Here is a 27,722-nt window from a genome sequence, read left to right as displayed (position 1 = left end):
ATGACCGTGTTGCCACTCACAGCTCCAATCTGCTAATTAAATTTGACAACGACACTACACTGATTGGCATAATCTCAAAACAATAATGAGGTGGCCTCCAGGGAACAAGTCATCTGTCTCACACAGTGGTGTCAAGAAAACAACCTCTCCCTGTATTGTGCTGTAGATTTTCTATTTTCTATGTTCCCTCAATATCGCAAAGACGAGGAAGGGAGATGGGCTAAATCCTGTTGACATCAATGGATCTGGGGTTGAGAGGGTAAACAGCTTTAAGTTCCTCGGCATAAAGATCACTGAGAATCTCACATGTGGTCTGTAAACACCAGCTGTGTGGTGTAAAAGGCACAACAACGCCTCTTTCACTTCAGATGGTTGAAAAACTTTGGTATGGGCCCCCAAATCCTAAGAACTTTCTATACGGGCACAACTGAGAGCATCCTGACTGGCTGCATCACTGCCTGGTATGGGAACTGTACCTCCCTCAATCACAGGATTCTGCAGAGAGTGGTGTGTACAGCCCAGTGCAGCTGTAGTTGTAAACTTCCCATGATTCAGGACATTTACTGTTCAGGTGTGAGAAAAGGGCCCGAAGGTCATTGGGGACTTGAGTTCCCAAACACAATCTATTCCAGCTGCTACCATCCGGGAAACGGTACCGCAGCATAAAAGCCAGGACCAACAGGCTCCAGGACAGCTTCTTCCACCAGGCCATCAAACTGATTAACTCACACTGATCTGAGTGTATTTCTATATTACATTGACTGTTCTATTTATTATAAATTATTATAAATTTACACATTGCACATTTAGACTGAGATGTAACATAAAGATTTTTCCTCCTCACGTATATGAAGGATGTAAGAAATGAAGTCAATTCAATTCGATTCACGTTGTCCCATTGCCACTGCTTTGCCCATTCTCTGCTTCTGTCCAAGTCCTTCCATGGCACCTCCGTTTCCTCAGAACTACCTGCCCCTCCGCCTATCTTTGTATCATCCACATACTTGGCTACAAAGCCATCGATTCCATCATCCAAATCATATAAAATAAAAATAAGTATTTTTATCATTACTATGGAATTTTTGTTACTATTATTGTCATCTTATTGTGTTTTTTTGGTGCTGGATCGAATCCAGGGCAACAACTATTTTGTTCTTCTTTACACTCATTTATTGAAAATGCCATTAAACAACCTTGATTCTTGAGTCTTGAAATACCTGAACCGGGTGGAACATAATATCTGTCAAGCCATTAAGAATTTGCTATGTTTCAATGAGATCACTCCTTTTAAAATATGCTTGATCTTTCTTCGCAGGAGAATAACATTCCTGAAGTCATTCTGGTGAATTTCTGTTGGACTCTGTCTATCACAAATATCCCTGTCGTGAGTTCTGTTGTACTCTGTCACAGATACCTGTTGTAAGTCCTGTTGTACTCTCTTTATCACAGATACCTGTTGTAAGTCCTGTTGTACTCTCTCAGTCGCAGATACCTGTTGTAAGTCCTGTTGTACTTTCTCAATCGCAGATACCTGTTGTAAGTCCTATTGTACTCTCTCAGTCGCAGATATCCCTTCCTTGGTTTGGAAAACAGACCCTAAGTCCTGAAGAAGGGTCTCAGCCCAAAAAGTTGACTGTTTACTCTTTTCAATAGATGCTGCCTGGCCTGCTGAGTTTCTCCAGCATTTTGCGTGTGTTGCTTTGGATTTCCAGCATCTACAAATTTTCTCCCATAAGCAACACTGTAGGTAAAGTCCTACTAAGGCCTTACGTCATGGTAATAAATTGCTTTAACTCATCTAATCACAATCTCTCACAATAAAGATGAACACATTATTTGCTTTCCTTATAAGATCAGAAGGCATAGGAGCAGAATTAGGCCATTTGGCCCATCGAGTCTGCTCTGCCATTCCATCATGGTTGATTTATTATCCCAATCAATCCCATTCTCCTGCCTTCTCCATGTAATCTATCAACCTCTGCTTTAAATGCTCCCAATGACTTGGCCTCCACAGCCATCTGTGGCAATGAACTCCACAAATTCACCACCCTCTGGCTAAAGAATTGCTCCTCATCTCTGTTCAAAAGGAACACTCCACTGTTTTGAGGTGTGCCCTTTGGTCTTAGACTCTCCCACTATAGGAAATATCCTCTCCACATTCACTCCATCTAGGCCCTTCAATATTTGATAGGTTTCAATGAGATTCCACACATCCCTTTCTTTAAACTCCAGTGAGTACAGAGCCAGAGCTATCAAACACTCATCATGTGTTAACCCTCTCACTTCCCAAATCGTTCTTATGAACCTCCTCAGGAACATCTCCAATGCTAGCACATCTTTAAATATGGTGCCCAAAACACTCCAAGTGCAGTCTGACCAATGGCTTATAAATCCTCAGCACTTCATCCTTACTTTTATTATCTAGTCTTATCAAAATGAATGCTAACATTGTATTTGCCTTCACTACTGAAAAATATATCAAAATTATTTCCTCGTATAATATCAAAATCAATTTGTGAGACTCAAAGGTAAGAAACATTCCTGTAACTATACTATGATGTTCAAAGAATCGAGATTCTGTCATATAAGGATATGAAACAACAATAAGGCACCTTAGTAACAATATATCTGTATTACCTGTGCTATTCCGGCAATGAAAGCATTGAAGCAGGTAGAAGTGCGCATCTTCTGAGGGGCAATCATAAAGCATCCCTCCTGCTGGTCATAGCCAAGCAGTACATAGAGATGACGCTTTACAGTGTTGAACGCCTTGGCACTGCTGATGTCTGCCTCAGCACTGCTTTTATCCTTTGCCATGAATTTCATGAGAACTGTGATCAGCTGATGAACTGTTTGATGGTCAATGCCAGCGTCCTCTGGTAAAGGATCCTTTATGATTGCATCGTCCTCTGGAGAATGCTGGCCTAGACAAGAGACAAGACATGATGTTTATCTCTCCTGGCTTATTTATTTTAATTGTTTACTCTAGATTCTTTGATTAAACTGGAAGAAGACTGAAATAAGTATTGTGTTGAACATAATTTGAGAATCAGATAATCAGCACACTATGCTATGTAAAGGCGAATATCCAGCTTAAAACTAGTATCTTGAAAATATGCTTTTTAAATTCAGAATTATAAGTTAGTTATTTGATTGTAAATCCTTTATTTTGTATGAGACTGAAAAGTTAGTCAGCAATTGCCTCTGGGTAATCTTCCAAGATCTAAGAGTCCTTGATGATGATCTGCCATTGATGCAAATATGCTCAAGCACTAACTTTTGATTCTAAAAAATATTCAACATAAGCATAAAAATTACTATCTTTTACCATGTATAACATGCTCCATCATTGCCCCAAGAGTTGGAGCTGACTGCTCATGTCTAGTCAGTCGCAATGCTGTAAACAAGAAGATGGACAGGTCAGTGGATTACTGCTTCTGACCGGTGTCAAACATTTCTTTTCAATTACTATGCTCAAGAATGAGAGTGTGGAACAAGCTGCCAGTGTAACTAGTGCATGCAAGTTTGATCTCAACATTTTAAAACAATTTCAACATCTTAAATTCTACTGATGTAACTATCTGTCCGATATGGCCCATCATGGGGAAAGCCCTCCACACCACTGAGCACACCTACACGGAGCGCTGTTGCAGGAAAGCAGCATCCATCATCAGGGACATCCATCACCCACGTCACGCTCTCTTCTCATGGCTGTGGCTCAGAAGCCTCAGGACTCACACTTTGACCTGCTGAGTCCACACCAATCACCAGTTTACACTAAATCCTGCACTAATCCCATCTTATTCTTCACCACAAACACTCTACCTACGCACTGGGACAGTGACTTTACTGTGGCCAATTAACCTAGCAACTTGCATGTTTATGGGATGCAAGAGGAAACCCATATGGCCATATGGACAAACTTCACGTAGCCAATTTTGGCAATCATGATTGAAGCTGGGTCTCTGAAGCCTTCAAGCAACATCCTTGCCATAAACACATGAGATTCTGCTGGTGCTGGAAATCCAGAGCAAGACACACACACACACACACACACACACACTTCCCATTCCAACATGTTGGCCCATGGCCTCCCTTTCTGCACACTGACCTCTTACCTCTTCCCCTCACTGACCTTTCACCTCCCCCTACTACCCCTCCTCCTTCTCTTTCTCCCATTATCCACTCTCCTTTCCTATCAGATTCCTTCTTTTCCAGTTCTTTATCTTTTCTACCTATCATCTCCCAGCTTCTTTCTTTATGCTTCCTCCCACCGCACCCCACCACCCAACTTCACCTCTCACCTTCTTCCTTGTCCTCCTATCCCTCCTCCAAAATTTCATTATCTGGCATCTACCTCCTTCCTTTCCAGTCCTGGTGAAGGGTCTCGGCTTTAAACATCAACTGTTCATTCATTTCCATAGATGCTGCCTGATTTGCTGAGTTCCTCTAGCATTTTGTGTCTGTTGCTTTACTGTCAGACGTGCAACAGTGCAACGTTAACTCTCTCCGCCTTTCCGTTCTTATAGCATGTGCATGTACTATGTGACTAGTACCATAGAATAAAATTAAGGACATAAATGTAAGCATATATTGGTGACATTTGAACACTATGAAAAGTGTTGGCCAGTCTTATTCCTCTAAAAGAGCAGCTTTTAATAACTAGTCCAAAGGTACTGCAAATTACAAGAGGAACTTACGCAGTTTAGTGCTTAGGGTTTCTGGAAGCGAAAGTGCTCTCTTTGACTCTCCTGGGCCTTTAACACTATCCCGGAGAGAACGCACACTTCTCTGTCGGTTCCGTGCAAAGCGAGCTCGTTTGATTTTCCACATGGCAGCATCACTCAGGTTTGCCACATTTGTCCGGACAGCAGTTATAGCTGGAGGAAAACAAGCTCAAAGCATGAAAGGTACCTGGCAAAATGAAGACACTTTAAAATAAATAGCTTGTAAAATTCCAGTGTCAGGTAAAGGCATAAAGAAATCGAAGTACTGAGACTGATTTCTAGCGGCGCTATACAGTAATAACATGTAATGAACCCTGATTAGACTACATGCACTCTCCAGTATAAAAAGAATTTTCTGTCACTGAACTGAATTGTCAAGAATGCAGGTACAGCCATGGCAGCCGTTACTGGAGCAGACTTCAGGCCAGATTGAAATTTCGGGGATGTTCAGCCGATTTAAGCACCAAGTTCTCCTCTATATTAGAACCATTGACCATTCTGTGTGACACACTGGGTTGTTCAATGATACCCTCTCCACTACATTAGAACCATTGTCATTCTGTGTAACACATTGGGTTGGTCATCAATACCCTCTCCTCTACATTAGAATCACTGGCCATTCTGTGTGACATACTGGGCTGAATGATACCCTCTCCTCTACATTAGAACCATTGGCCATTCTGTGTGACACACTGGGTTGTTCAATGATACCCTCTCCTCCACATTTAAAGATTTTAAGCTCGAGACCAACAGAATTTCTTTGTTTTTAGCTTGGACTTGCTCAGAAACATCTAAAATTAACTTCTGTACAAGCAACAAAACAAAATCCCTGCAAAACTAAGCAGCTGGTATCAGGTGCCAATGCTACACGACAACAAGAGATGCCACAGTTGTTAAAAAAAAGGAGAAAAGTATCTTCACAGCCAAAGCAGTAAATCAGTAATTTTTCACTTACTTGTTGGAAATGGAAATTCCTTATTGCAGTCCAAATGAAGCTGAGCTTCCAGAGACAAGGTGTCAAACCTATTGACAAAAAACTCCCAGCTCAAAGCTGGAATGTCACGCTTTAAGAAATGGAGCAGAAATAACTTGCTGAGAATAGTTGGCCTGTCCTTCACAACGGTGTCGAACTGAAAGTCCAGGCAAAGACAGAGGCCCTTTGTGAAAGTAAATAAAAAATGAAGATTAGTCACAAAGACACATACAAATTTGTAGACAGTTAACAGGTAACAGGCCTGCTATTGTTCTCAAGTCAAAGAGGAACAGCAATTCTAGGATAAATTTCTACCTAAAAAGGTGGCACACTTTACATCCAAATGCACAATTTCAGACCTCTAGATCACTTTCAGTCAGTTCTTAACCACAATAGTAGAATTACTTTGTGTACTCGAGGATGCCCTCATGGGAGAAGGTGTTTTGATCTTCACAGGATTGTGTTTATTTATTTACAGAGACAGCATGGAAAAGGGACTTCTGGTCCAACTAGCCACACTGCTCATCAGCCCACCAATTTAGCCCTAGCCTAATCACAGTACAATTTATAATGACCAATTAAACTACCTGTGTTATGTCAGCCCCCACTTGGAGTACTATGCTCAGTTCTGGTCACCTCACTACAGGAAGGATGTGGAAACTATAGAAAGGGTTGCAGAGGAGATTTACAAGGATGTTGCCTGGATTGGGGAGCATGCCTTACGAGAATAAGTTGAGTGAACTCGGCCTTTTCTCCTTGGAGCGACGGAGGACGAGAGGTGACCTGATAGAGGTGTATAAGATGATGAGAGGCACTGATCATGTGGATAGTCAGAGGCCTTTTCCCAGGACTGAAATGGCTAACACGAGCGGGCACAGTTTTAAGGTGCATGGAAGTAGGTACAGAGGGGATGCAAGGGGTAAGTTTTTCACACAGAGAGTGGTGTGTGCGTGGAATGCACTACTGGCGGCGGTAGTGGAACGGATACAACAGGGTCTTTTAAGAGCCTCTTAGATAGGTACATGGAGCTTAGAAAAATAGAGAGCTATGAGCCAGGGAAATTCTAGGCAATCTCTAGAGAAGGTTACATGGTCAGCACAACATTGTGGGCCGAAGAGCCTGTAATGTGCTGTAAATTTCTATGTTCTATGTTTTTGCTGGCCAATACATCTTTAGACTGTGGAAAGAAACTGGAGCACCCAGAGGAAACCAAAACACACACGGAGGAGTGTACAAATTTTCTTAGTGAGGATGCTGGAATTGAACTTGATCTCCAACGCCCCAGCTGCAACAGCATTGCGCTAATCGCTACACTACCATGGGGGCCCGGTACAGTGGTTATTTCTACTCACTGTGCACAGGTATGTCTCTGATAGACAATAATATTAAAGAGGATACCAAAAGTTTCTTCAGATACATAAAGTGTACAAGAGAGGTGAGAATGGGGATATCGGACCGCTGAAAAACGATGCTGAAGAGGTAAAACGTAGAAACATAGAAAATAGGTGCAGGAGTAGGCCATTTGGCCCTTCGAGCCTGTACCGCCATTCAGTACGATCATGGCTGATCATCCAACTCAGAACCCTGTACCCGCCTTCTCTCCATACCCCCTGATCCCTTTAGCCACAAGGGCCATATCTAACTCCCTCTTAAATATAGCCAATGAACTGGCCTCAACTGTTTCCTGTGGCAGAGAATTCCACAGATTCACCACTCTCTGTGTGAAGAAGTTTTTCTTCATCTCGGTCCTAAAAGGTTTCCCCTTTAACCTCAAATTGTGACCCCTTGTTCTGGACTTCCCCAACATCGGAAACAATCTTCCTACATCTAGCCTGTCCAATCCCTTTAGAATTTTATATGTTTCAATAAGATCCCCCCTCAATCTTCTAAATTCCAGAGAGTATAAGCCTAGCCGATCCAGTCTTTCATCATATGAAAGTCCTGCCATCCCAGGAATCAATCTGGTGAACCTTCTTTGTACTCCCTCTATGGCAAGAATGTCTTTCCTCAGATTAGGGGTCCAAAACTGCACACAATACTCTAAGTGTGGTCTCACCAAGGCCTTGTACAAGGTAGTAATGGGGGACAACGAAATAACGGACAAACTGAATAAGTATTTTGCATCAGTCTTCACTGAGGGAGAAGCTATCAGTATGGTGGAAGTTCCAGGTGTGGGGGGCATGCAGTGTGTGAAGTTACCATAACTAGAGAGAAGGTTCTTAGGAAAACTAAATGGTCTGAAGATAGATAGTCAACTGGACCAGATGGTGTACACTGCAGAGTTCTGAAAGAGATGGCTGAAGAGATTATAGAGACATTACTAATGATCTTTCAAAAATCACTAGATTCTGGAATGATTCCAGAAGACAGGAAAATAGTAAATGTTACTCCACTCTTCAAAATAAGGGAGATGCAGAAGAAAGGAAACTATAGGCCAGTTAGTCTGACTTCAGTGGTTGGATAGATGTTGGAGTCAATTATTAAGGATGTCTCAAAGTACTTGGAGGTACATGATAAAATAGGCCATAGTCAGCATGGTTTTCTCAAGGGAAAATCTTGCCTGACAAATCTGTTGGAATTCTTTGAAGAAGTAACAAGCAAGATACACAAAGGAGAATTGGTTGATGTTGTGTACTTGGATTTTCAGAAGGCCTTTGACAAAGTGCCTCACATGAGGCTGCCAACAAGCTACAAGCCTATGGTACTACAGGAAAGATTCTAGCATGAAGAAAGCAATAGCTGATTGGCAGGAGGCAAAGCGTGGGAATAAAGACAGCCTTTTCTGACTAGCTGTGGTGACTAGTGGTGTTCCATATGGGTCTGTGTTGGGACCAATTCTTTTTATGTTATATGTCAATGATTTGGATGATGGAACTGATGGCTTTGTTACAAAGTTTGCAGAAGATATGAAGATAGGTGGACAGGCAAGTAATTTTGAAGAGGTAGAGAGGCTACAGAAGGACAGACAGATTAGGAAAATGGACAAAGAAAAGGCAGATGGAATACAGTGCAGGGAAGTGTATGGTCATGCACTTCGGTAGAAGAAATAAAAGGGAATCTAAATGGAAAGAAAATACAAAAACCTGAGGCACAAGGGAACTTGTACATCCTTGTGCAGGATTCCCTAATTGCAAGTTAATCTGTGGTGAGGAAGGCAAATGCAATGTTGGCATTCATTTCAAGAGGACTAGAATATAAAAACAAGGATGTAATGTTGAGACTTTATAAGGCACTGATGAGGCCTCACTTGGGGTATTGTGAGCAGGTTTGGGCTCCTTATCTGAGAAAGGATGCGATGAAACTGAAGGCAGTTCAAAGGAGGTTCATAAAAATGATTCCAGGATTGAATGGCTTGTCATTTGAAAATAATTTAATAGCTCTGTGCCTGTATTCAGTAGAACTCAGAAGAATGAAGGATGATCTCTTTTAAACCTATTGAATGGTGAAATATCTTCATAAAGTGGATGTACAGAGGATGTTTCCGATGGTGGAAGAATCTAAGACCAGAGGACATAGCCTCAGAATATCAGAGCATCCTTTTAAAACAGGAGGAATTTCTTTAGCTAGAGAGTGGTGAATCTGTGGATTTCACCATCACAGGCAGCTATGGAGGCCAAGGTAGAGATTGATAGATAGATTCTTGACTGGTCAGGGCATGAGGAGATAATGGGAGAAGGCAGGAAATTGGGGCTGAGAAGAAAATTGGATCAGCCATCAGTAGAGCAGACTCGATGGGCCAAATGGTCTAATTCTGCTCGTACATCTTATGGACTTATACACCAAGGAACTCAAAACCTAAAACTATAAGGGATGCAGACTCAGTTGACACTTTTAAACACCAGCTCAAAACCTATTTATTTAACCTTGCTTTTAACTGACATCTTTTTGTCTTTTATTTTCATGTTTGTATTTTATCCCATGTTAAGCACTTTGAACTACACTGTCTGTATGAAAAGTGATCGATAAATAGAAACATAGAAAATAGGTGCAGGAGTAGGCCATTCGGCCCTTCGAGCCTGCACCGCCATTCAGTATGATCATGGCTGATCATCCAACTCAGAACCCTGCACCAGCCTTCCCTCCATACCCCCGATCCCTTTAGCCACAAGGGCCATATCTAACTCCCTCTTAAATATAGCCAATGAACTTGCCTCAACTGTTTCCTGTGGCAAAGAATTCCACAGATTCACCACTCTCTGTGTGAAGAAGTTTTTCCTCATCTCAGTCCTAAAAGGCTTCTCCTTTATCCTCAAACTGTGACCCCTCGTTCTGGACTTCCCCAACATCGGGAACAATCTCCCTGCATCTAGCCTGTCCAATCCCTTTAGGATTTTATACGTTTCAATCAGATTCCCCCTCAATCTTCTAAATTCCAGCAAGTATAAGCCTAGTCGATCCAGTCTTTCATCATATGAAAGTCCTGCCATCCCAGGAATCAATCTGGTGAACCTTCATTGTACTCCCTCTATGACAAGGATGTCTTTCCTCAGATTAGGGGACCAAAACTGCACACAATACTCCAGGTGTGGTCTCACCAAGGTCCTGTACAACTGCAGTAGTACCTCCCTGCTCCTGTACTCGAATCCTCTTGCTATAAATGCCAGCATACCATTCGCCTTTTTCACCGCCTGCTGTACCTGCATGCCCACTTTCAATGACTGGTGTATAATGACACCCAGGTCTCGTTGCACCTCTCCTTTTCCTAATCGGCCACCATTCAGATAATAATCTGTTTTCCTGTTTTTGCCACCAAAGTGGATAACTTCACATTTATCCACATTAAATTGCATCTGCCATGAACTTGCCCACTCACCTAACCTATCCAAGTCACCCTGCATCCTCTTAGCATCCTCCTCACAGCTAACACTGCCGCCCAGCTTCGTGTCATCTGCAAACTTGGGGATGCTGCATTTAATTCCCTCATCCAAGTCATTAATATATATTGTAAACAACTGGGGTCCCAGCACTGAGCCTTGCGGTACCCCACTAGTCACTGCCTGCCATTCTGAAAAGGTCCCGTTTATTCCCACTCTTTGCTTCCTGTCTGCCAACCAATTCTCTATCCACATCAATACCTTACCCCCAATATCGTGTGCTTTAAGTTTGCACACTAATCTCCTGTGTGGGATCTTGTCAAAAGCCTTTTGAAAATCCAAATATACCACATCCACTGGTTCTCCCTTATCCACTCTACTAGTTACATCCTCAAAAAATTCTATGAGATTCGTCAGACATGATTTTCCTTTCACAAATCTATGCTGACTTTGTACGATGATTTCACCACTTTTCAAATGTGGTGTTATCACATCTTTGATAACTGACTCTAGCAATTTCCCCACCACCGATGTTAGGCTAACCAGTCTATAATTCCCTGGTTTCTCTCTCCCTCCTTTTTTAAAAAGTGGGGTTACATTAGCCACCCTCCAATCCTCAGGAACTAGTCCAGAATCTAAAGAGTTTTGAAAAATTATCACTAATACATCCACTATTTCTTGGGCTACTTCCTTAAGCACTCTAGGATGCAGACCATCTGGCCCTGGGGATTTATCTGCCTTTAATCCCTTCAATTTACCTAACACCACTTCCCTACTAACATGTATTTCGCTCAGTTCCTCCATCTCACTGGACCCTCTGTCCTCTACTATTTCCAGAAGATTATTTATGTCCTCCTTAGTGAAGACAGAACCAAAGTAATTATTCAATTGGTCTGCCATGTCTTTGCTTCCCATAATCAATTCACCTGTTTCTGTCTGTAGGGGACCTACATTTGTCTTAACCAATCTTTTTCTTTTCACATATCTATAAAAGCTTTAAAAAAGCTTTAAATAATATTAGCATTATTATTATGAGCTGAAAACTATCAAAACAAAAAAAGTAAAGACAATACCATAATAGTAATAGGTAACCTCAACTTGCCCAGCATTAACCGGGACCACACGAATGTAAAAGGCTTTTAAAAGGGCATGCAGGATTGTAGCTTCAGCTTGTACATACATAGTCTTATGAGAAATGGAGTGCTACTGGATCCATTCTTTAGGAAAATAGCTAGGCAAGTGGAGGGAGTGGTTACTAGAAGAGGATTCTGGAGATAAGTGATTATATCTCTTTACGTTTTAACATCGTTATAAGCAAAGAGAAAGATAGGCTGGAAATTAAGATGCTGAATTGCAGAAATTTGAATACAAGACAGAACATGGCAAAATTGTGATTGTACAAGAGGCGCTGCAGAGAAGATTCACAAAGGTATCATCTGGGATGAGGTGTTTGGCTCCGAGGACAAACTGGAGAGGCTTGTTTACTTACAGATAAGACTGACTAGATTATAATTTTATAAGGTATATAAATTTATGAGAGGCATAGACTGGAAGAGAATAACAAACTTCTTCCTTTCATGAAATGTCTAAAACCAGAGGCCATAGGTTTAAGGTAAGGGGTAGCAGATTTCAGGGGACTAAGGAAAGACTTGTTCAGTCAGAGGATGGATGGAATCTCAGATCACTGTCTGAGAACATGGTCGGGGCACAGACACACAAAACATTTAGTAATTATTGACATGAGCACCTGTAAGCTCGGACACAGAATGTTACAGTCCAAGTGTTGAAGAATGGGAGTAAGACCATTAAGCACTTCACAGCCTCCAGAGACAGTCGGCAAACAATCTGCATGATTCTGAAAACTATTAACTACGTTTTGTGTGTGTGACTCTATGTACTGTGTTTTGCACCTCTGCCCCAGAGGAAGGCAGTTTTGCATAGCTGTAGCCATATCTAGATGTCCCTCCACTAGCTTGCAGATGAGCATGTCGACTGGTTATTCATTTCCATTAATGCTGCCTGAACTGCTGTGCTCCTCCAGCATTTTGTGTGTGTTTTCAGCATCTGCACAATCTCATCTTTACCTTTAAAATAGAGTTTCAATGAACTATAGATTGCTTTACTGAAGTAAAAACTTGTACAAGTAAAAAAAAACTTAGTGAATTCCACTGACCACTGTAATAAACAAAGGAAGGAATACAACAATTTTATCAAGAAGGTAGGAAATTCTGCAATGTATTTAACTGACTTGTAAAGCCGGCCTTTTTATGGAATCAAGTAGTAATCTGGCTCTCGTTGCCACTGCTGGATTAACATCTTCAACTGCAGCCAGGAAACAGCAGAAGGCATGGGCGAGAGAGTACTTCAGTACATGATTCTTTGACACAGACTGAATATCCAAAAATCTGCATAGTACCACCACTTTCTCCACTACATACAGGACAAGAGAATATTGAATTAACACCAAATGCAGTAAAGTCAAAACAACATAACTTGTGTTACATAAAAGCATTTAATAATAACCAATAATGTTGTAACATTTGTCATTTGGTATTCAGTGGTGTATATAATAGTAGAACCTGCAGCCAATTCCATTTGGAACGGAGGAGCCACTGCACAGGATTGGAAAAAGCTGCAGAAAGTTGTAAACTCAGTCAGCTCCACCTTGGGCACTAGCCTCCCCAGCATTGAAGACATCTTCAAAATGGATATCTCAAAAAGGCAGCATCCATCATTAAGGACCCAGGACATGCCCCCTTCTCACTGATACCATCAGAAAGGAGGTACAGGAGCCTGAAGGCACAATCTCAACATTTCAGGAACAGCTTCTTCCCCTCTGCATTCAGATTTCTGAATGGACAATGAACAACTACCTCAGTATTTGTTTTTCGTATTTTTTGCTCTCTTTTTGCAGTTATTGTAATTTATGCTTTATTATTACTTTAAGCTTTATTGTACTTCTGCCTCAAAACAATAAATTTCACAACATATGCCTGTGATATTAAACCTGATTCTGATGCCTCATGATATCAAGAAACAACCAAGACCAATGGACACATTGTGATTTGAAATTAACTGTGAATTGAATTAGTTGACGACATACCTGAGTGATGGGGTGGGGGGCAGCAAAAATAGTTTCTATGAACTTATTACAAAGCATGTCATCTCAAATTGTACCTTTAGCAGATTGATATTCATTATTGTATGCCTGAAGCTCCAAGTTTTCTTTTCCACACTTTTCATTAAGTTAGAATTAGACCCCTCTGTGTGGGATATTCTGGATAACGAATATACAGTTTGTGCTTGGGTATAATTCAGCTACTGCAGATTTGACATATATGAATCCAATCTAACATAATGATAGTCATTCAATATAATGGAAGTGTCCTCATCGTGAAGATGCACCTTCAGCTCTTCAAGGACTGAGGAATAGCAATTGCCTTATGTATTTCCAACAGCTCCCTTGTTAATTGGTGAGTACCAGGCTTATCCCTTGTGCTTATTTGATTATTTTAATTCAGAGATACGCATAGAACTGGCCCAACAAGCCACGTCATCCAGCAGCCCACATATTTAACATTAGCTTCTTCACAGGACAATTTAGAACGACCATATGTCTTTGGAATGTGGGAGGAAACTGGAGCACCTAGAGAAAACACACACTCATGGGCAGAGCATACAAACTCATTACAGACAATGCCAAATTGAACTCAATGTTGGTTCATTCATATACTATCATTAGCTCATTTTAGCTGCTGTATCTTTAGGACACAATCACTGGTGACGGACACTGAAGTCTCCAATCATATTCTGTGTTCTTACCAAGTGCTGTGCAATGTGAGCAGATGCTGATTTATCAATAGTAAGGAGAAATTAACTGGTAACCAGAAGGAAGTTATCTTCCTTGGTTTACTTGATATCATGGGACCTCTGATGAAGCAATCAGCTGCACTTTCCATGATCTGTCCTGCTGATGGGATTGCGATAGAGGTGCTTTCAACAACAGCCAAGGGATTGATTTGAGAGTGTGTCCATTATAAGACCATAAGATATAGGAGCAGATGCAGGCCATTCAGCCCATTGAGTCTGCTATGCCATTCAATCATGGGCTGATCCAATTCTTCCAGTCATCTCCACTCCCCTGCTTTCACCCCATACCCTTTGATGCCCTATCTATCGCTGCCTTAAATACACCGAACGGCTTGGCCTCCACAGCCTCTCATGGAAACAAATTCCACAGATTTACCACCCTTTGACTAAAGTAATTTCTCCACATCTCAGTTCTAAATGGACATACTTCAATCCTGAAGTTGTACCCTCTTGTCCTAGAATCCCCCCCATGGGAAATAACTTTGCCATATCTAATCTGTTCCAGGTCTTCCAACATTCGGAATGTTTCTATGAGATCCCCCCTCATTCTCCTGAACTCCAGGGAATATAGCCCAAGAGCTGCCGGACGTCCCTCATATGGTAGCCCTTTCATTCCTGGAATCATTCTTGTGAATCTTCTCTGAACCCTCTCCAATGTCAGTATATCCTTTCTAAAATAAGGAGACCAAAACTGTACACAATACTCCAAGTGTGGTCTCACGAGTGTCTTATAGAGCCTCAACATCACATCCCTGCTCTTACATTCTATACCTCTAGAAATGAATGCCAACATTGCATTCGCCTTCTTCACAACCGACTAGGCCTGGAGGTTAACCTTTAGGGTATCTTGCACAAGGACTCCCAAGTCCCTTTCTAATGTTTTAAAAATAAACCAGCAGCAAGAGATTTCACACTGAGTCGGGTTTCAATGCTAAGACCACTATCCTTATTAGTGACTACTTATAATATCGTAACTTAACCAAGATAAACAAATGTTAACAGTGTTATGAGTATATTTGTGTGAAACGTGGAGAAAAGGTGATTACGTCGAATTCCAGAGGTAAACGAAAGTATCGTCGTCAAAGATCTTGACCGTCGTTTTGTTCCAAATCCACATACGCGTTATCACCAAAAATAACCTGTCAAGTGGTTGCCACACAACATACCCAGGCAAGGGTTAACACATAAGTGGTCCCCACAAGATACCCCAAAATCCACTCCTTTGCATTATACGAAGTGACAGACACACATTCGTAATGCACTCCGTGCCGATGTTTAACCCACTCTTGTGGGCATAAGTGAGTTCCAAGCCCCAGATGTGACCAGCTGAAGCTTCAGTCTCAGTCTCACTCTCTCCCCATCCCTCCCTCCCTCCCGAAGGTCACTCTCTGTATATGAGTTTACGTTCACAGTAGCCTGTGACTGATGTCATAGTCCCACCTCACTTAGGCGTTCTTAAAGTAACAGTCCACAGTAAACGAAACCTGTGGGTTCGTAACACTCTGTATTCTGAATTTTCTCCCCATCTAAATCATAGTCTGCCCGTTTATTTCTTCAACCAAAGTGCATGACCATACACTTTCCAACATTGTATTTCATTTGCCACTTCTTTGCCCATTCCCCTAAACTATCCAAGTCTCTCTGCAGGCTCTCTGTTTCCTCAACAATACCCACTCCTCCACCTATCTTTGTATCATGGCAAATTTAGCCACAAATCCCTTAATACCGTAGTTCAAATCATTGACATACATCGTAAAAAACAGCGGTCCCAACACCGACCCCTATGGAACTCCAGTGGTAAACGGCAGCCAGGCAGAATAGGATCCCTCTATTCCCACTCTCTGTTTTCTGCCGACCAGCCAATGCTCCACCCACACTAGTAACTTCCCTGTAATTCCATGGGCTCTTACCTTGCTAAGCAGCTTCATGTGCGTCACCTTGTCAAAGGCCTTCTGAAAATCCAAGTACACCACATCTACTGCATCTCCTTTGTCTACCCTGCATGTAATTTCCTCAAAGAATTGCAGTAGGTCTGTCAGGCAGGATTTTCCTTTCAAGAAACCATACTGGCTTTGGCCTATCTTCCCATTTGCCTCCAGGTATTCCGTAATCTCATCCCTAACAATTGATTCCAACTTCTTCCCAACCACAGATGTCAGGCTAACAGGTTTATAGTTTCCTTTCTGCTGCCTCCCACCCTTCTTAAATAGCAGAGTAACATTTGCAATTTTCCATCCGGTGCAATACCAGAATCTATTGATTCTTGAAAGATCACCATTAATGCCTCCGCAATCTCTCCAGCTACTTCCTTCAGAACCCAAGGGTGCATTCCATCAGGTCCAGGAGATTTATCCACCCTCAGACCATTAAGCTTCCTGAGCACCTTCTCAGTTGTAATTTTCACTGTACAAACTTCACTTCCCTGACACTCTTGAATGTCCAGTATACTGCAGATGTCTTCCACTGTGAAGACTGATGCAAAATACGCATTCAGTTCCTCTGTCATCTCTGCATTTCTTATTACAATATCTCCAGCATCATATTGTATTGGTCCTATATCTACCTTCGACTCTCTTTTACCCTTTAGATACTTAAAAAAGCTTTTAGTATCTTCCTTGATATTAGTCACCAGCTTCCTTTCATAATTCATCTTTTCCTTCCTAATGACCTTCTTAGTTTCCTTCTGCAAGTTTTTAAAAGCTTCCCAATCCTCTATCTTCTCACTAGCTCTGGCTTCCTTGTATACCCTCTCTTTTGCTTTTACTTTGGCTCTGACTTCACTTGTCAGCCATGGTAGTGTCCTTCTTCTCTTTGAAAATTTCTTCTTATTTGGAATATATCTGTCTTGTACTTCCCTCATTTTTCACAGAAACTCCAGCCAGTGCTGTTCTGCTGTCTTTCCTGCAAATGTCCCTTTCCAGTCAACTTCAGCCAGTTTCCCTCTCACGCCATTGTAATTTCCTTTATTCCACTGAAATACTGACACATTGGATTTTATTTTTTCCCTCGCAAATTTCAATGTGAACTCAATCATATTGTGATCACTATTTTCTCAGGGTTCCTTAACCTTAAGCTTCTTATCACCTCCGGGTCATAGCACAACACCCAATCCAGTGCAGCCAATCCCCTAATGGGATCAACAGCAAGCTGTTCTAAAAAGCTATCCCTTAGATATGCTACAAATTCTCTCTCTTGAGGTCCAGTACTGGCCTGGTTTTCCCAATCCACTTTCTGATACGCCTTTTCTATCTCCTGCTGTAATTTGTAATCCACATCCCGCCTGCTGTTTGGAGGCCTGTATACAACTGCCATTAGGGTCCTTTTACCCTTGTCATTTCTTAACTTAACCCATAGAGACCCTACACCTTCCGATCCTATGTCAACTCTTTCCACACCACCCCCCGGCCTACTAACCTATTTTTCCGAGATATCGTATATCCTTGGATGTTCAGCTCCCAATGGCAGCCATCCTTTAGCCAAGTTTCAGAGATGGCCACAACGTCATATTTCCCAATTTCAATATCGTCCATTTTATTCCTTATGCTGCGTGCATTCAAATACAACTCTCAATCCAATATTTGTTGCTTTCTGTTTTAACTGCACCACACCCCTATTGCCCTGTAACTCATGCCACTGGCTTTGATTAAGCTTCATCTCCTGCCTGTTCTTTCTATAATCTCGGCTGCACGCTATCTTTGATTTATTTCTGTTTTCCCCTTCCTCAGCCCTATCACTCCAGTTCCCATCCCTCTGCCAGATGTTTAAACCCTCCCTAACAGCCCTATTAAATGTGCCCGCTAGGATATTGGACTCCTTTGGTTTCAGGTATAACCCGTCCTTTTTGTACAGGTCGTACCTCCCCTAGAAGAGGCCCAATGATCCAGGAATCTGAATCCCTGCCCCCTACACCAGTCTCTCAGCCACGCATTAATACATTACATCAGAATATGTCCTAATTAGTAGGAGACAGTCCTCCTAATTCAGACAACAATCCTTATTTGTTATTAGTGGTTGGGAAGGTGTTGGAGTCTATTATTACGTGTGAGGTTTTGGGGTATTTACAGACTAATGATAAAGTAAGTCAAAGTCAGCAAGGTTTCTGTAATGGGAAATCTTGCCTGACAAATCCGTTAGAGTTTTTCAAGGAAGTAACAAGCAGGGTGGAGGAAGGAGAAGCAATGGATGACATTTACTTGGACATCCAGAAGGCGTTTGGTAAGGTGCCACACATGAGGCTGCTTAACAAGGTAAAATCCTATAGCATTACAGGAAAGATACTGGCATGGATAGAGGAATGGCTTTCAGGCAGGAGACAGCAAGTGGGAATGAAAAGGGCCTTGACTGCCAGTGACTAGTGGTGTTCCTCAGGGATCATTACTGGGACCGCTACTTTTCACATTGTTTGTCAATGATTTGGATAATGGAATTGATGGCTTTGTGGCAAAATTTGCGGATGATACAAAGATAGGTGGAGGGTAGGTAGTGCTGAGGAAGCAATGCGATTGCAGCAGAACTTAGACAATTTGGAAGAATGGGCAAAAAGGTGGCAGATGGAATACAGTGTTGGGAAATGTATAAAAGGAACAGTAGTGTGGACGACTATCTAATGGGAAAAAGGTTCAAACATCAGAGGTGCAGAGGGAGTTAGGAGTCCTCGTGCAAGACTCCAAGGTTGACTTCCAGGTTGAGTCTGTGTAAAGAAGGCTAATGCAATGTTGGCATTTATTTCAAGGGGAATAGAATCTGAAAGCAAGAAGACACTGCTGAGCCCTAAAAGACACTAGTCAGGCTGTACTTGGAGTATTGTCAACAAATTTGGGCGCCATATCTCAGAAAGGATGTGTTGTCATTGGAAAGAGTCCAGAGGAGGCTGACAAGGATGATTCCAGGAATGAAGGGTTAACATATATGGAGTGTCTGGCAGCTTTGGGTCTGTACTCACTGGAATTTAGAAGAATTTGGTGGTATCTCATTGGAACCTACCGAATGTAGAAAGGACGAGATAGGGTGGATGTGGAAAGAATGCTTCCTGTGGTGGGGGTATACAGAACTAGAGAGCACAGCCTCAAAATGGAGGGGTGACCTTTTAGAACAGAGGTAAGGAGGAATTTTTTTTTTAGCCAGAGAGTATTGAATCTGTGGAATGCACTGTGGTGGAGGCCAAGTCCGTGGGTATATTTAAGGCAGAAGTTGATCATTTCCTGATTGGTCAGGGCATCAAGGTATATGGTGGAGAAGGCAGGTGTAGGGGGTTGAGTGGGATGAGGGATCAGCCATGATGGGATGGTGGGGCAGACTCAATGGGCTGAATGGTCTCATTATGCTTCTATTTCTTATGGTCTTATGATTAGTCAGCATGTCAAAGCTTATAGGGAGAAGGCATAACAGAAGGGTAGAGAGGGATAATAAAACAGCCATTATGGAATTGTGTAGCAGACTTAATAGCTCGAATGGCATAATTCTGTTCCTATGTCTTATGGGCTATGATCTTACGTTCACCAAGAAAGCTTTGCAAGATCTAATGTTTCCAGCAAGGTAACATTACAAAGTCTGGATAGAGTATGAAAATCAATGTGAACTTGTTTCATCCACATTTGTAACCATGTTGAATGATCCACCAAGGTGATAAGTGTCAATTGCAATGAGATCACACATGATAAGGAAGGCAGACTTTCCTTCAAAATTAACAATTCAGTCTTTTATTTGTCATTATATTTGCATTTATATACATTTTGTGCAAGTTAGTTAACTGTATTTTACACTCCTGCCTGCCATGGGGGGAGTTTAGATGCAAAGTGAATTATTTAAAAAGTAACTAGTATCTCTACAACATGGCAGCACTGTCTCAATTCTGTCACCATCATTGACAGCAGAACGAAGCCTCTGCATGAAGTTTGAACCCTAAAGGTTTAAGTTATAAAGTACTATATTGTACAATAGAAGTGTAACCTGTATAATCATTGCTAAGACATACATTTAATGCTTCTGGATTCACAAAAAAATTAATTTTAGAAGAAGTGTTGCTTATATATAAATACCCAGCCACATTTTAGTTACCAATTTGATTTTAATTTAATGTTATAATGTTTGAAACTTCTATTTTTTGGCTGTAATTTTGAAAAAAGAATTTTATCAATCATTATTAGGTGTTATACTTATTGTAAAAATGTATCATTATACTTATTCATTCTCATTATAGTTACCATTATTATATATCATTATACTTAACAATACCATTCCACTTATTCATTATACTTTTTTTTGCAAAAACCTACCATAAAAATGCAGCATATATAATCACCTTATGTTTGTGTTTAGTGTGTGCAAAATTGAGAATAGCTTCAGCATTTAAACGCAGGTTGTATTGCATTTCCAAACATTCATAATCGATGTACAGTAAGCCCTCTGAAAATGCAATTCTGAGCTGTGAATATATTTATAAAATGTAAAAAAGGTGTTCCAGACAGATATAAATGTTCATAAATAAAAGAGGAGAAATGCACTACACACAATCTCCACTGAGAAATAAAATTCTCAGCAGCATTCAAGATTCAATATTGTATAATCTGAAGTCCAGAACACAAATGTAAAGGGGAATGAAATAATTGTTACTTTGGATCCAATGCCACACAAAAAAACACAATAATAAAAAAACCATATATATAAATACATAAGATAGTTTGTATACATAGACTGATTGTATGTATATAATACGATATGTATATGTATACAATATGATTGAGTTCAACTTGAAATTTGATAGGGAGGAAGTAAAGTCTGATGTAAGTGGAGTAAGGGAAATTACAGTGGTATGAGAGAAGAGTTGGCCAAAGTAAATTGGAAGGAGCTGCTGGCAGGGATGTCAGCAAAGCAGCAATGGTGTGCATTTCTGGGGAAAATGAAGGTGGTGCAGGACATACGTATTCCAAAAATGAAGAAATACTCAAATAGTAAAATAACACAACCATGGCTGACAAGGGAAGTCAAACCTATTGTAAAAGCAAAAGAAAGGGCATACAACAAAGCAAAAATTAGCGGGAAGATAGAGGATTTGGAAGTTTTTAAAAACTTACAGAGAGCAACTAAGAAAATCATTAGAAGGGACTATTACTACTACATCAACTCAGGCCTAGGGGGCCAGCATCAGGCAAATCCTGTAAGGCAAGATTAGAAGAGAAAAGATGAAATATGAAAGCAAGCTAGCAAATACTATCAAAGTGGATAGTAAAAGTTTTTTCAGTATGTTAAAAATAAAAGAGAAATGAGAGTGGATATAGGACCGCTAAAAAATGGGGCAGGAAAAATAATAGCAGGGGACAACGAGATGGCTGATGAACTAAATGAGTATTTTGCATCAGTCTTCACTGTGGAAGATACTAGCAGTATGCCTGATGTTGTAGTGTGTGAAGGGAGAGAAGTGGGTGCAGTTACTTTTACAAGAGAGAAGGTGCTCAAAAAGCTGAAAGACCTATAAGTACATAAGTCAGCCAGACCAGATGAACTGCACCCTAGGGTTCTGAAAGAGGTAGCGTTAAAGATTGTGGTGGCATTAGTAATCATCTTTCAAAAATCACTGGACTCTGGCATGGTGCCAGAGGACTGGGAAATTGCAAATGTCACTCCACTCTTTAAGAAAGGCGAAAGGCAGGAGAAAGGAAATTATTGACCAGTTAGCCTGACCTCAGTGGTTGGAAAGGTGTTAGAGTCAATTGTTAAGGATGAGGTGATGGAGTACTTGGTGACACAGGACAAGATAGGACAAAGTCAGCATGGTTTCCTTCAGGGAAAATACTGCCTGATGAATCTGTTGGAACTCTTTGAGGAGATTACAAGTAGGATAGATAAAGGGGATGCAGTGGATGTTTTACATTTGGACTTTCAGAAGGCCTTTGACAAGGTGCCACACATAAGGCTGCTTACCAAGTTAAGACCCCAAGGAAAGTTACTAACATGGTTAGAGCACTGTCTGATTGGTAGGAGGCAGCAAGCGGGAATAAAAGGATCCTTTTCTGGTTGGCTGCCCTTGACTAGTGGTGTTCTAAAGGGATTGATGTTGGGACCACTTCTTTTTATGCTGTATATAAATGATTTAGACGATGGAATTGTTGCCAAGTTTGCAGATGATATGGGGATTGATGGAGGGGCAGGTATTGTTGAGGAAACAGGTAGGATGCAGAAGGACTTAGACTGATTAGAGTAATGGGCAAGAAAGTGGCAAATGAAATACAATGTTGGAAAACGCATGGTCATGCATAGTCATAGTCATACTTTATTGACCCCGGGAAAAATTGGTTTTCGTTATAGTTGCACCGTAAATAATTAAATAGTAATAAAACTATAAATAATTACATAGTAATATGTAAATTATGCCAGGAAATAAGTCCAGGACCAGCCTATTGGCTCAGGGTGTCTGACCCTCCAAGGGAAGAGTAGTAAAATTTGATGGCCACAGGCACGAATGACTTCCTATGACGCTCTGTGTTGCATCTTGGTGGAATGAGTCTCTTTGCACTTTGGTAGTGGAAATAAATGTGCGGACTATTTTCTAAACAGAGAGAAAATTCAGAAATCTGAGATGCAGAGGGACTTGGGAGTCCTTGTGCAGAACACCCTTAAAATTAACTTGCAGGTTGAGTCGGTAGTGAGGAAGGCAAATGCCATGTTAGCATTCATTTCAAGAGGTCTGGAATACAAGAGCAGGGATGTGATGCTGAGGATTTATAAGGCACTGGTGAGGTCTCACCTTGAGTATTGTGAACAGTTCTGGGCCTCTCATCTTAGAAAAGATGTGCTGGCATTGGAGGGGGTCCAGAGGAGGTTCACAAGGATGATTCCAGGAATGAAAGGGTTATCATACGAGGAACGTTTGATGGTTCTGGGTCTGTACTCGCTGGAATTCAGAAGGATGAGGGGGGATCTCATTGAAACCTTTTGAATTTTGAAAGGCCTGGACAAAGTAGATGTGGAAAGATTGTTTCCCATGGTGGGACAGTCTAGGACAAGAGGGCACAGCCTCAGGATAGAGGGGCTCCCTTTCAAAACAGGGATGCAGAGAAATTTCTTTCACCAAAGGGTGGTGAATTTGTGGAATTTGTTGCCACATGCAGCTGTGGAGGACAGGTTGTTGGGTGTATTTAAGGCAGAGATTGATAGGTTCTTGATTAGACACGGCATCAAAGGTTACGGGGAGAAGGCCGGGAACTGGGGTAAAGGAGGAGAAAAAAAAAAGGATCAGCCAGGATTGAATGATGGAGCAGACTCGATGGGCCAGATGGCCTAATTCAGCTCCTATGTCTTATGGTCTTATGGTCTTATGTCCATAAGTGAGGCTAGGCACAGGAGTGTCTGCGTCTGTACATAAGGTGACTCTGACATAACATCATAAAGTAGGAGTGGTTGAGTGTGTGGTGGGGTGGTTCATGGGTGGAGGTGTTGATCAGCCTTACTGCTTGGGAAAAGTAACTGTATTAGAGTTTGGTGGTCCTGGTGTGGATGCTATGTAGCCTCCTCCCTGATGAGATTAGAACAAACAATGCACCAGCAGCATGGGTGGGATCCTTTATGATGTTACTGGGTCTTCTCCGGCACCTCTCTGTATATATTCATTCATCTCAAATTGCCTGAAGCTAGTTTGGATCCTTGCTATGGACAACAGTTATATCAGGTTGTGCTGGAACTTTGTAAATTGCACCTTGAGATGGTGCCAGTAATCCTCTCGTCAGTCAATTCACTGCAAAGTCAATGTTTAATTGATGACCGCACATTGAATTATTTCAATATAGACCATTAGAAAGCAAAGTAGTTCTCCTGTTTCAGATCGCTTTGACTTACCAGTTATTTTAAAGAAAGTCAAGATCACATGATTTACAAACATCATGGCAGCATTGATTTTGATGGCAAACAATAATTTCTGTAATATAGCTTTAAAATAAAAGTATTGGATTTAAAAAAAAGACCCTTGCCATTTTGTTCTGAATGAACTTGAAAAGTTTATAGTGTTCCAGTAAATTCTGGAAAGATAACATCATTTCCATTGTATGTTTAATGTTTTTAACTTACCAGCTTCAAATCTCATCTTCCAGTCCTTGCTATTAAAGCTGCTGTCAACGATGCCCCAGAATACGTCAGCGCCACGAGGAAGAGAAAGTGCATGGAGAAACAATGGCACCGCCACAGAGGCAAGCTGTGAGAATTCAGACTTAAGTACTTTCCACAAGCTGCAACAATTAAAACAGAAATGAATTCAGGATGCAATGTTCAATTTTTTTCACACAAGATCATGGAACTCCACACGGATGGTCCCAAGCCCAGCTGTGAAAGAAGACCCAAACTGTAAAAACCCAGTGCTATAAAAATGCCAACAGAAGCTCCAAAGACCTCATTCCAGGGAGGAAGGCTCTTCATTTAGAATACATATGAAGTCAAGGGTGAGAGTGCAAACCACAGTACTGATCAACCTTCTATAAGCTCAGGTTGGAGGCCTCTGGTCAGCTGCTATTGGCTGCCAATGCCCCTTTTGAGGCAATAGGTTTAAAGAGAAGCAAAAAATGAAGACACAAAATCATGGATTCATTTTGAGCTCCTTGTCGATTGGCTCGAGTAATTTAGTTACTTTGGAATTTCATTTCTTTAGTCTCTGTGACCTGCATATCTGGTTAACTAAATACATGGATTTCAGGGTTTAATTACCAATAAGTATTTTTATGGAAAGTTTTAGATTACATTAATAGCTAACAGAGTGAAAGCCATGACACTTGCACAATTGTTCTGAATGAAAATAATAAAGATTTCAAATTTTCATGTGTTTTCTGGCCACAGTTTTTTTAAGTTTTAATTTACGTAAGACAATGTACAATGGGACTTACCCCAAAGAGGAAATAGTGCCAAATTAATCGTAATGAATTCATGTTGGTAGTCTCCAATGATGATACAATGGGTGTGTAAAACATAAACATAACCAGTCTAATTACTCAGCATTTATCTATCTACACTTGGAGTTGTCTGAGTCAGACACTGTAGTAAATAATCAATAACTTACTAAAAACCTCTTACATCATACTGTCATGATAAATATTATAAATTTCCATGTGGAATTATAATGTAAATAGCCTACATTCAATGGTCACATTGTAACTACCACTATTGCCAAGGTGACTCTGTTTCATATGTTTTAAAAATAATAACATTAATAATAACTTCTTTACAAAGCACTTTTCATACAGAGTGCTTTACAATGGGATAAAGTGCAAACATGCAAGTCAAAGACAAAAAGATGTTAGTTAAAAGCAAGGTTAAATAAATAGGTTTTGAGTTGGTGTTTAAAAGTGTCAACAGCGTCTGCATCCTTTATAGTTTTAGGTATCGAGTTCTACTGTTTAGGAGCATAGGTCAAAAATGATGAGCTTCCAATTAACTTTTGAGAGAAGTTGTTTAAATTTAAGAGACCAGTGGAAGAAGATCGGTGGAACAAATAACATTTACAAAAAAGATGTCTTTTGAACCATCACGTTTGTGCTATAGAGAAAAACTTCCCATCCCAGTATCACATTCCAGCACCCTAGGCCACAGGCCGGCAAGTTTGGCTCACCAGGTACAAATCCAAGTGTAGATTAGTTATTCCACTGATGTTATGAGACCTCCTGAGGATTTGCAGCATTCTTAACTGCAGATTTTGAGCACCAGCAGATTATGATTCTTATATGATTATTGTTTAATTCAATTCTAATGAAAAGTTATCAGAATGACATCTGATGAAACTACAGGAAGCTATACTGCAGCTTTATAAAGCTCTAGTTAGGCCACATCTGTAGTATTGCATATAGTCTGGTTGCCCCTGATAAGGCTTTGGAGAGGGCGCAGGACAGGTTTACCAGGATGTTGCCTGGATTAGAGGGCATGTGCTATAATGGGAAACATAGAAACCCTACAGCACAATACAGGCCCTTCAGCCCAAAATGCTGTGCTAAACATGTACTTACTTTAGAAATTACATAGGGTTAACCATAGCCTGCAATTTTTCTAAACTCCATGTACCTATCCACGATTGCTGAAGACCAATGCACCGTATGCTTTCTTAACCACAGTCAATCTGCACAGCAGCTTTGAGTGTCCTATAGACTCAGAACGCAAGCCCCTTCTGATCCTCCACACTGCCAAGAGTCTTACCATTAATACTATATTCTGCCATCATATTTGACCTACCAAAATGAACCACCTCACACTTATCTGGGTTGAACTCCATCTGCCACTTCTCAGCCCAGTTTTGCATCCTATCGATGTCCTGCTGCAACCACTGACAGCCCCCCACACTATCCACAACAACCCCAACCTATGTGCCATCAGCAAATTTACTAACCCATCCCTCCACTTCCTCATCCAGGTCACTTATAAAAATCAGAAGAGTAAGGGTCCCAGAACAGATCCCTGAGGCACACCACTGGTCACTGACCTCCATGCAGAATATGACCTGTCTGCAACCACTCTTTACCTTCAGTGAGCAAGCCAATTCTGGACCCACAAAGCAATGTCCCCTTGGATCCATGTCTCCTTACTTTCTCAACAAACCTTGCATGGAGTATCTTATCAAATGCCTTGCTGAAATCCATATACACTACATCTACTGCTCTACCTTCATCAATGTGGGATTGAGTTCAAGAGCTGAGAGGTAATGTTACAGCTTATACAGGACCCTGGTCAGACGCCACTTGGGAGTACTGTGGTCACCTCACTAGAGGAAAGATGTGGTAACTATAGAAAGGGTGCAGAGGAGATTTACAAGGATGTTGCCTGGATTGGGGAGCATGCCTTATGAGAATAGGTTGAGTGAACTTGGCCTTTTCTCCTTGGAGCGACGGAGGATGAGAGGTGACCTGATAGAGGTATATAAGATGATGAGAGTCATTGATCGTGTGGATAGTCAGAGGCTTTTTCCCAGTGCTGAACTACCTAACACAAGAGGGCACCATTTTAAGGTGCTTGGAACGAGATTCAGAGGGCATGTCAGGGGTAAGTTTTTTAACCAGAGAGTGGTAAGTGCATGGAATGGGCTGCCAGCAACTATGGTGGAGGAAGATACAATGGGGACTTTTAAGAGACTCTTGGATAGGTACATTCAAGTATAGTGCATGGAGTAAAGCCAGATCTAACATACAGAGAGGCTTTGAGGAAAGAGAAGCAGAATAAACGGTGTAAAGACAGTAAGGCAGAAGGGCTGAAGTGTGTGCACCTCAATGCAAGAAGCATCAGGAACAAAGGTGATGAACTGAGAGCTCGGATACATACATGGAATTATGATGTAGTGGCCATTACAGAGACTTGGCTGGCACCACGGCAGGAATG

At 41.2% G+C, this 27,722-nt stretch overlaps 1 protein-coding gene across 1 annotated transcript in view; it reads right to left on the bottom strand.

Annotated features, from left to right (window-relative positions):
- The window catches only part of LOC134344062 (protein unc-79 homolog), a 403,221-nt gene that overhangs the window by 210,946 nt on the left and 164,553 nt on the right, over window positions 1–27,722 (bottom strand). The window contains exons 23-28 of the mRNA XM_063043251.1: window positions 24,444–24,601; window positions 12,763–12,944; window positions 5,683–5,884; window positions 4,701–4,880; window positions 3,329–3,397; window positions 2,638–2,924 (exon numbers count right to left, since the gene is read on the bottom strand). Of these exons, the coding sequence (XP_062899321.1) occupies window positions 2,638–2,924; window positions 3,329–3,397; window positions 4,701–4,880; window positions 5,683–5,884; window positions 12,763–12,944; window positions 24,444–24,601 (1,078 nt within the window). The remainder of the gene's footprint in view (window positions 1–2,637; window positions 2,925–3,328; window positions 3,398–4,700; window positions 4,881–5,682; window positions 5,885–12,762; window positions 12,945–24,443; window positions 24,602–27,722) is intronic.

Source organism: Mobula hypostoma, chromosome 1 (genome assembly GCF_963921235.1).
Source record: "Mobula hypostoma chromosome 1, sMobHyp1.1, whole genome shotgun sequence".
Taxonomy (NCBI): Eukaryota; Metazoa; Chordata; class Chondrichthyes; order Myliobatiformes; family Myliobatidae; genus Mobula; species Mobula hypostoma.
This window is presented reverse-complemented; position numbering and strand designations above follow the sequence as displayed.